The 11,472-nt window shown below is 44.2% G+C and overlaps 1 protein-coding gene across 2 annotated transcripts; it reads left to right on the forward strand.

Moving 5' to 3' along the window:
• Nucleotides 1-10,391, forward strand: GATAD1 (GATA zinc finger domain containing 1). Of its 2 annotated transcripts, none has more exons than XM_075827695.1 (6): nt 1-129; nt 2,494-2,718; nt 3,475-3,600; nt 4,531-4,590; nt 5,544-5,727; nt 9,635-10,391. In XM_075827695.1, the coding sequence occupies exons 1-6, from the start codon at nt 10-12 to the stop codon at nt 9,823-9,825; spliced, it is 906 nt and encodes a 301-aa protein (XP_075683810.1). In that variant the 5' UTR covers nt 1-9; the 3' UTR covers nt 9,826-10,391. The 2 variants fall into 2 exon arrangements, with proteins under 2 accessions (XP_075683810.1, XP_075683811.1); XM_075827696.1 differs by having other exon boundaries at nt 14-81.
• Nucleotides 10,392-11,472: the final 1,081 nt, after the last annotated feature.

Here is an 11,472-nt window from a genome sequence, read left to right on the forward strand (position 1 = left end):
GTGACCCGGATGTGTCTTCAGGGTGTTCCGATCACGGAAGCTGTGCTGTGTTTACAGCGTTGCCTGTCTCCAGTTTACAACGTAGGTGGCCTGGGAGGATTCCGTGACCGACCGCCGGGGATTACTGAGGTCTGTCCATCTTCTGTGTACTGCTGCAAGTCACAGCTGAGGCATGCTGGGTCGTGTAGTTCTTATCACTAGCTACAGACACTGATTGGCAGACTGTGTAATAAAATTTGTAAATAAAGGGTCACTAGAGGAGGCTGATGAAATGTGACTAAAAAGCAGAGGCTGCAGCATGGTCTCCGCATCCCTGGCCTGGGCTGATGGTATAAAGAGGTCGCTTACTATTGTTAGGCATTAGCTACATGGCGGCTGCGGCAACCCACCCACTGGAACAGGCTGTTGCGACTTGACCATGACCTTGTGGCCAGCATTGAACATGATTTTACATTTACCATATAGAAGAAATCGACATAAAAAGTTGAATCACTGTGTACATACATTACATTACTTATCCTGTACTGATCCTGAGTTACATCCTGTATTATACTCCAGAGCTGCACTCACTATTCTGCTGGTGGAGTCACTGTGTACATACATTACATTACTTATCCTGTACTGATCCTGAGTTACATCCTGTATTATACTCCAGAGCTGCACTCACTATTCTGCTGGTGGAGTCACTGTGTACATACATTACATTACTTATCCTGTACTGATCCTGAGTTACATCCTGTATTATACTCCAGAGCTGCACTCACTATTCTGCTGGTGGAGTCACTGTGTACATACATTACTTATCCTGTACTGATCCTGAGTTACATCCTGTATTATACTCCAGAGCTGCACTCACTATTCTGCTGGTGGAGTCACTGTGTACATACATTACCTTACTTATCTTGTACTCCTCCTTCGTGACTTCCTGTATACATGAGCAGCATTCAAAATTCTGCAGGATTCAGTGCTGAAATCTCCCAGCATTCCCTGCCAGATTGATATTGATTTGCATTCTGGGAAGGGCTTTCTTTACACCAAGTACTGTACAGTAATTGAATGTATGAGAAACTAAGGGTCCTTTTACATCGGCCAATGTGGGCTGCAAAAACGAGCAACGAGACAGCTAGTTGATCGGCGCTCGTTTACTTATTTCACAAGGAGCTATGATTAGTAATGTATGGGGACGAACATTCCTTATTACGATCGCTCGTCCTCATCTATATCCATCATGTCGGCAGCAAATCTGTGTACACAGGGAGATGTGCTGCATAAACGATACCATCAGCCGATGAATGAGTGTTTGCTTGTTCATCAGCTGATCGTTGCCCTGGTTACAGGGCAATAGTCCGGAACGAGCGTTCATATGAATGCTCGTTTGCCCGATCATTGGCCCATGTAAATGGACCTTAACTGTGCCCTGCATTATAGTAGCTCAGCCAATCGGTTAGGGGTGTGTCTGCCCGATAGCCTGCTGATTCTTTTTTAATAGTTACCAGCAGAATTATGAATGCAGCTCTGGACTCTAATATAGTTTGTAACTCAGGATCACTATAACTATTCTGCTGCCCAATCTGACATCAGATGAGGAAACCCGCTGGGTGAAACAGTTGCTGAGGCAACAACACAACGCCCAAAGAACCTTGTAACACGGGTCCTAATTTATTTAATTAGATTCCTACACCAAACTTCTAAGGCATCGTACAGTGGCCTCGACAGCTATACGACGTGTTACCTGCGTCCCTCTATGCCCAGTATCAGATTGGGCAGGAAAAGGGAATTTAAACTTTTACATGATATCTATACATAAACTGTTATATGGTGTTCCCCTGGTCAGGGGACCCCTCCCTATGATGTCCATAAATCCCTTTCAGGCAAAAGCAAAGGGGTTGTCCCCATGAGACAATCCCTTTTTAACGTTCGTTGGTTTTCTCAGGAACATTGACGATTTGTCAAAGTTTGGGGACATGATTCTTCGAGTTCACCTTCTGGGTTTATAGACAGGCACTTCAATCACCACTCTCCATGGCTTTGTTGTATTAAAGATATCACTGGGACTATATATGAATCCACACGTCCTATATATATACCTGTAGGTAGCATAGCATATCACTGCTCTCCCAATCCTTTCTATTTACCACATTGCTCCGGGTCTTACAACTGATCCTCACTATGTCTACTCTAAGTTTCCTGCAAATTTTCCCCCTTGTCTTGATTGTTTTACGTCCTGAAGTGACATGGTTCGTTGTGCTTTTTTTCATGCATACCTAAAACAAGTCTGTGTTATATTGAGAATCAGTCTGTTGTATAGCAGGGAGAACTTATACCTGTGGCTGAATGTACTCAACCTGAAGTACCACCACTAGCACAATACACTAAGGGGGGAGGGTGCGTGCTGTAAGAGAGAAATGCTCATAGGTTCTGCAGTGGTATATTCTACTATGTGTATGTCGTTTTTGCATCGGACTTTATTGGTTTATTGCTCCATCACTGTAGATGCCTCTTGGACTAAAACCAACATGCAGCATGTGCAAGACCACGTCCTCGTCCATGTGGAAGAAAGGAAGTCAGGGGGAGATTCTCTGCAACAGCTGCACTGGGAAAACCAGCACTGGGGGTGGCACTTACACTGGCGGAGCCGTGACCAGCAGCACCTATAGTGCGACAAGTTTCGCCAGCACTTCCACTGCCCAGCAGAGTAATGGAGGCAGCGGTAAGCAGGTAAGGTATGAGTGATCTTATCAATGATCTAACCGGCAACGTCTGTATTACCATCCCATATAGATCTACAGACCGGCAGAGGGAAAGGAGATCTGAACACTTTCTATGGCTTTGTGGGACATGTCACTTTAGATAATCTATAAGAACCCTTGCTGGACACAATCGCACCCATTACAGTAAAATTCTTATAATCGGGCTCCCATGGGACAGCCTATTGGGTGTTAACACACATGTATACTTACTGAGTGATCCTCTGCGGTAGGTTCAAGGCAGGCAGTGGGTACTTGACCGGCAATATGCGGGTCATAATTTTATGGTGCAAAGTATTCCAGTGAATCTCATGCCCAAATTGAAATCGGATATGCACATATATACGTGTAGGCTCCATGCCAGGATCGACATTATTGCATAGGGTTTATACTGATATACATGTATTGATACTTTGTTGGTTTGAGTTCTGAGGCCCACATGACTGAATAGTGCTATAAAGTGATAACCCCATTATTAGCCGCTGCCTGCCAACAACCCGCTGCCTGCCAGTGCTGAACTTTACTGTAATTGGCACCCGGACATGTCAGTCCTGCAGTGGTGAAATGGCGTTCCACGTATGGTATCTATTAAGTATTTGTTCTGGCTCCTCTATGGGCTTTATTAGTCGTTCGGAGGAGACGGTGTGGCTCCCTGTCCTGTTTCTGTGCACCTATGACTCCTATAAGGGAAGAACCTTTCTTATGCCTCTCTTCTATTCACCCGCAGTCCAAGCAGGAAATCCATAGACGATCGGCCAGGCTGAGGAACACAAAATACAAGTCTGCTCCAGCTGTTGAAAAGAAGGTTTCAACCAAGGGAAAAGGGAGGCGACATATATTTAAACTAAAAAACGTAAGTACATTTAATATAGGACCTGTCTAGTATATGAGCGCGTGGTGTACGGCCTCGGCCTGTACACCGTGCCAAGGAAAGCCGTTTAGAAACTTCTGCTGCTTCATTTCAGTGATTGGTGGGGCTCAGATCTCACCGATCAAAACTTCTAATTTGTCACTATTAGGGCATGTTCACACGGCCTATTTTCGGCCCGTAAATGCCCGAAAAATCAGAAGCAGAACACCTCCAAACATCTGCCCATTGATTTGAATGGGAAAAACGGCGTCCTGTTCCGACGGGTCGTTTTTTTACGCGTCACTTCTTCAGCCGTTTTTGGAGCCGTATTTCATAGACTCTAGAAAAACAGCTCCAAAAACGGCCGTAAAAAATGCTGCGAAAAACGCGTGTGGCTTAAAAAACGTCTGAAAATCAGAAGCTGTTTTCCCTTGAAAACAGCGCCGTATTTTCAGACGTTTTTGAGTTTGCGTGTGAACATACCCTTACATGTCAAAAGCTTTTAAAAATGTGTTACACTTTGAGTTATAAAATCCTGGCTGCCTGCAACCACCACTAGGGGGAGCTTCGTAACATACTGAAGAGATATTCATCATTGAGTTTGAGTGGGGAGCTGTATATGTCTATATGCAGTGAGCTCCCCCTAGTGGTGGCTACAAGCAGCTAGAATTTTATTATTTATCTGGAGCTCTATAACAGAAAAAGATATGTTATAAAATTATTCAACACAGATAAACGACACTTTATTAAGCAGAGTTAACCATGGCTATTAGGTTTGTGCGGTTGTGTCTTATTCTGTCATTTATTTGTGTGTAATATATTAGTTGGTTGCCTTTTTGGTCTTAGATTGTATTTTTCCTTATTTACATGGAGCAGGAAAAAGTTACTTCCGGTCATAGTGATTTTTATTCAGTTGTTTTTTTACTTTTGTAGCCTATTAAAGCTCCAGAGTCTGTATCTACAATCGTGACTTCGGAATCCATCTTCCACAAGGTACGTCATTCTATGGAGTAGGCAACATCTATATACAACATGGAGTGATCTCTTTCTGTTGTGTTACGCACATTGCACGAGGTCAGTAGAATGGAGCTGGTGCAAATGGACATACTCCATAAAGTAACAAATAAAGCACCCAGTTACACTACAGGGTCAGTATGAAACCTCGCTCCAAACCAGATGAATTTCACATTAATGACCACAATACCACCGCTTTATACAGTTACTGTAGCCGTACTATACCCCACCCGAAAAAATGGTGATGTTTGATGTCCATTACTTGATTTCCACTCCATGTTACCCCCATTTAAATCCATGTAGGTACAAATACAGAAGGGATCATAGCAATTTGCTGTACAGTAGACTGCCTCTCCATGTCACACAGACTTGTTTTGGTCCCATCCCACAAAGGCAACAAAAAGCATGAAAACATTTCACGATAAATCAACCGACTTCTGGAAATAAAACATAATAAGACAAGGTGGGAAAAGTGCAGGAACGCAGAACATTGTACGTTTTATGCTCTCTGAATATGAGGAGGCTTCGGGGGAGGGGGGGGGGGGTACATCGTTTTACAAAGGCTTTAAATATCCATATCGATTTAAGATAATGTATAGACGATGTGCGCCCAAAGTGGCTCGATCAGGTGGACAGTGAATAGGAGATTTTGGAAAACACTTTATTTGAAAGGAAGAATTGAAGAGAAAGAACAATGGCTCCTTTCCTCCAGAAACAGCGCCACTCTTATCCATGGGCCGTGTGTGGTATTGTATTTCAAGTGGATGTGCCCGAGCTGCAATACCAGACACAGCCTATGGACAATAGTGGCGCTGTTTCTGACTGATAGCAGCCATGTGTTTCTAATCCCATACGACTCCTTTAATAACACTCAGAAGTGGACATTCATTAAGGTGTCATAAAGGACCTGATGTCTTTGCTCCTTGTTACAGGGTCTGTATTATCAGGTTGGTGACGTGGTTTCGGTCATTGATGATGATGACGGTAAACTATACTATGCCCAGATCAGGGGCTTTGTTCAGGATCAATATTGTGAGAAGAGTGCCGCCCTGACGTGGCTGATCCCTACAGTCTGCAGCCCAAAGGACTGTTTTGACCCAGCTACTTATATCGTAGGTAAGTCTCAAGGGCGTATTTAGAAATTGTTTTACAAAGTAGCGAAAGTGTCTGTATTATAAAATGACTGCACCCCTCAAGGGGACCCTAATAATTTATGTATTAGTAGTCGCCTTTTATATATACACATATGATTATAAGAATAATACAATTCATGTTCATGGCAGGAGGTTGCAGGCTGGTTACATTTATACAAATCACAAGACACGAAGGTCATAATTTATAGTAAGGAGGACATTATATAATACACACCCCCTGCTGCAGAACCTCTTCTCACAGAGAATGAGGAGTTTCCTGTCTATTATTCACCTGGAACACCCTTATTCTTTTGATGTGCTGTAGCATAGTACAGTATGGCAGACTGCAGCTGCTGCAGAACATCTTTCAAAGTGAGAGGGAGCACTACATGTCAATCAGTGGTTGATGCTGGAAAAGGAGTATCCAAAAAAAATGTGATCAGTGAACGACGTCTTCTACAGGAAGAGATAAGTAGCGCCTATGTGGTGCCGCTCATCTCAGTATAAACATCAGGTTAATATTATTTACAGATATGTAAATGGAAAATCTCCCGTTGATGTGTAATACACACACACACACACACACACACACGAGCTGACAGCTCCTCTATACGACACCACACAGGAGAGCAGACAGCTCCTCTATACGACACCACACAGGAGAACCGACAACTTTATACTACACTACACAGGAGAGCTGACAGATCCTCTATACTACACCACACAGGAGAGCTGACAGCTCCTCTATACTACACCACACAGGAGAGCTGAGAGATCCTCTATACTACACCACACAGAAGAGCTGACAGATCCTCTATACTACACCACACAGGAGAGCTGACAGCTCCCCTATACTACACCGCACAGGAGAGCTGAGAGATCCTCTATACTACACCACACAGGAGAGCTGACAGATACTCTATACTACACCACACAGGAGAGCTGACAGATCCTCTATACTACACCACACAGGAGAGCTGACAGATCCTCTATACTACACCACACAGGAGATCTGACAGCTCCTCTATACTACACCACACAGGAGAGCTGACAGATCCTCTATACTACACCACACAGGAGAGCTGACAGCTCCCCTATACTACACCGCACAGGAGAGCTGAGAGATCCTCTATACTACACCACACAGGAGAGCTGACAGCTCCTCTATACTGCACCACACAGGAGAGCTGACAGCTCCTCTATACTACACCACACAGGAGAGCTGACAGCTCCCCTATACTACACCGCACAGGAGAGCTGACAGCTCCCCTATACTGCACCACACAGGAGAACTGACAGCTCCTCTATACTACACCACACAGGAGAGCTGACAGATCCTCTATACTACACCACACAGGAGAGCTGACAGCTCCCCTATACTACACCGCACAGGAGAGCTGAGAGATCCTCTATACTACACCACACAGGAGAGCTGACAGCTCCTCTATACTGCACCACACAGGAGAGCTGACAGCTCCTCTATACTACACCACACAGGAGAGCTGACAGATCCTCTATACTACACCACACAGGAGAGCTGACAGCTCCTTTATACTACACCACACAGGAGAGCTGACAGATCCTCTATACTACACCACACAACACAGGGGAGCTGACAGCTCCTCTATACTACACCACACAGGGGAGCTGACAGCTCCTTTATACTACACCACACAGGAGAGCTGACAGCTCCTTTATACTACACCACACAGGAGAGCTGACAGATCCTCTATACTACACCACACAACACAGGGGAGCTGACAGCTCCTCTATACTACACCACACAGGGGAGCTGACAGCTCCTTTATACTACACCACACAGGAGAGCTGACAGCTCCTTTATACTACACCACACAGGAGAGCTGACAGCTCCTCTATACTACACCACACAGGAGAGCTGACAGCTCCTTTATACTACACCACACAGGAGAGCTGACAGCTCCTCTATACTACAACACACAGGAGAGCTGACAGATCCTCTATACTACACCACACAGGAGAGCTGACTGCTCCTCTATACTACACCACACAGGAGAGCTGACAGATCCTCTATACTACACCACACAGGAGAGCTGACAGCTCCTCTATACTACACCACACAGGAGAGCTGACAGCTCCTCTATACTACACCACACAGGAGAGCTGACAGATCCTCTATACTACACCACACAGGAGAGCTGACAGCTCCTCTATACTACACCACACAGGAGAGCTGACAGCTCCTCTATACTACACCACACAGGAGAACTGACAGCTCCTCTATACTACACCACACAGGAGAACTGACAGCTCCTCTATACTACACAACACAGGAGAACTGACAGGTCCTCTATACTACACCACACAGGAGAGCTGACAGGTCCTCTATACTACACCACACAGGAGAGCTGACAGATCCTCTCTACTACACCACACAGGAGAGCTGACAGGTCCTCTATACTGCACCACACAGGAGAGCTGACAGATCCTCTATACTACACCACACAGGAGAGCTGACAGATCCTCTATACTACACCACACAGGAGAGCTGACAGCTCCTCTATACTACACCACACAGGAGAGCTGACAGCTCCTCTATACTACACCACACAGGAGAGCGGACAGATCCTCTTCAAGGAATTACACTATTCACATGTTTACGTTTTTTTAATAGAAGATGTTAACCCCTTCCCCCTGCTGGCATTCTGGGCCCTAATGTCCAAGCCATTTTTTAGATTTTTCCATTGTCACATTCGAAGAGCTGTAACTTTTTTATTTTTGCGTCGGCATAGCTGTATAAGGTCTTGTTTTTTGCGGGACGACTTGCAGTTTTTATTGGTACCATTTGAGAGTAGATGCGACTTTTTGATCACTTTCTATCACATTTTTTTTAAGTCAGGATTAACAGAAAACAGCAATTTTTCCATTGTTTTTTATTTTATTTTTTACGACGTTCACGGTGCGGGTTAAATAATGTAACAGCTTTATAGTCGGGGTCGTTACGGACGCGGCGATACCAAATATGTGTAACTTTTTTGCTTTATTGTAGTTTTTTTTAATAGTAAAGCATTTTGTAAGGGGAAAAGCTGGGTTTTTCATTTTTTTTTTTTCACTTTTTTTTTAAATTAACTTTATTAAACTTTTTTTACTTTTTTACTAGTCCCACTAGGGGACTTCACTATCCTCCGATCGCTATTATAATACACTGCAATACTTTTGTATTGCAGTGTATTACTGCCTGTCCGTTTAAAACGGACAGGCATCTGCTAGGTCATGCCTGCGGCATGATCTAGCAGGCATTCGCTGCAGGCAGACCTGGGGGTCTTTATTAGACCCCCGGCTGCCATAGAAGACACAGACACTCGGCGATTTTATCGCCGGGTGTCAGTGAGATGAGAGGGAGCTCCGTCCCTCTCTCCAAAACCATTCAGATGCGGTGCTCGCTATTGTGCACCGCATCTGAAGGGTTAAACGGGTGAGATCGATACTAATATCGATCTCACCCGGCAGAGCAGGGACGCCCCCAGCCCTCAGCTGCTTCTGGCAGCTGAGAGCAGGGAGATTTCACGGCTCCCTGCTCTGTTTACTTTATTCTAATGCAGCGACGTAGTTTGGCGGCGCTCTAGAATAAAGCCCACTAATGACCGCCGTAAAAAGACGTATCGGCGGTCATTAAGGGGTTCATATAACCCCTTTAGAGGACAGGTCACTTCTTACCACAGGACCAGCACACTCCTCTCCTCCTGCTGTCATCATTTCTGTGAGCTCATGGGTTATACTTAAAATGTTCTCGGGATTTTATTAGAGGAGCGGCACATTGAAAGAACACTTCATTCTTGTTATATGACCTGGTTGGATGGTGTAATAGAGTCGCTAATCTTTACTCTGATTTACCATTTTTTTATTTCAAGGTCCAGATGAAGATCTTCCTCGAAAAATGGACTGTTTGGACTTTGTGTGCCATGCCCCATCTGAATACTTTAAGTCCCGATCATCACCATTCCCCACACTACCTACCCGACCTGAAAGAGGATATATCTGGACTCACGTCGGCCCCACCCCTGCAATTAATATCAAAGATGCTGTTGGCAACCATTTATAATTATGTTACGGACAAGTGTCTGGACGCTGCAGGTGATGAACTCATAGGGACCCTAATAAGCACAGGTTCAGTCATGTCAAATTGGAATTATGGTTTCTATGGAGGGGTCTGTGGAATTGCACAAAGGACTTTCTCTTCAGCTTCTCTACGTTACATCGGAAGCAATAAGCCGACCACAACATGGCTGCAGAACCTATTCGGATGTGTGAATGACCGCGGTGCTCTTTAAACTGCTACGGTCCACCAGCTCCTTAGCGGTGATTCTGAAGTCACGCCGTGGTGCATAAATGACAGTTTTTAGAATTCTTTAGTTCTCATATTGTCGAGGAACAGAGAATGACGCGGTTAAACGTGTATTGTTGCAGTGTTTATTGCTGGAGGTCCCTATGGGGACCACAAACTCATTCTGGTAAAAGATCATGTCCTGAAATCAGTGCAGCTGATCGGCTTTGATATTTTCATCTTTTTACTTATCATGGTACATTATTGACCTGCCACGAAGTACAAGCAAGAGATGTCTGGTACATTTAACTTATCACTGTATAATACACATGAATAGAAGTTTTCCACTGTCTGTAAATAATTATTTGTATAAACATTACCTGGGAACCGACCGATGATACAGGGATGAGCAGCGCTACATAATCACCGCTTATCGCCGTTCCTGATCACTTTTTTCAGAAGTTTCTTTTCCTGTGCCGACTTTTGAATGACTGACGTGTAGTGCTTTTTTTTTGTAAATTATTGTATTCACCACTATTTTAACTCAAACCCCCTTCCCACTTGCACTCATTCTAAATTAGGACTTCTCTTTCATCAGGACTTCACCACCTACACCCTCCGGACCAGCCAACTTTACAAGTTAAACGTTCAACAAACTTCTGACATGTTATAGTGACGTGTCAGAAGTTTTGATTGGTGGCGGTCCGGGCACTGAAACCCCCACCGATCGCTAAAATGAAGTGGCAGAAGTGCTCGTGTGAGCGCTGACTCGTTTCGTTTCTGTTGGGCTTTTTCCAGAAATCTGAAGTGTTGAAGCCTAGTTCCCAACATTTGCAATTCTTTTCTTCAGATTTGGCAGTGTGCGGTTTACTGGGTGTCGCTTACAATGGAGTTGGGTTTGTCAGACTATAATTTTTTTTTCCCCAAATATTCCCTGTGTGCGTTCCGCACTATAAGGACCTTACAGTATAGAGGGAGGGGACTTCTCACATCAATTATCTCAGATGCCATTTGTAGTTAAAATTTTTATAAAACCTGGTTGGTTAATCCCTTTAACTCTTTCAGGACACAGACGATTTTTTCAAATCTGACGTGTTACTTTATGTGGTAATAACATTGGAATGCTTTTACCTATCCAAGCGATTCTGAGATTGTTTTCTCGTGCCACATTGTTCTTTATGTTAGTGAAAAAATTTCAAAAGGCCACTTTTTCAGGGACCAGTTCAGTTCTGAAGTGGCGTTGAGGACCTTATATATTAGAAAGTGCCCGTAAATCACCCCATTTTGAAAACTGAACCCCTCAAAGTATCAGGGTATGTTGACACGCAGTGACCAAAATACGTCAAATTACGGAGCTGTTTTCAGGCAAAAACAGCTCCTGATTTTCAGCCGTTTTTTTAACAACTCGCGTTTTTTGCGGAGTAT

This window comes from Rhinoderma darwinii, chromosome 5 (assembly GCF_050947455.1).
Source record: "Rhinoderma darwinii isolate aRhiDar2 chromosome 5, aRhiDar2.hap1, whole genome shotgun sequence".
Taxonomy (NCBI): domain Eukaryota; kingdom Metazoa; phylum Chordata; class Amphibia; order Anura; family Rhinodermatidae; genus Rhinoderma; species Rhinoderma darwinii.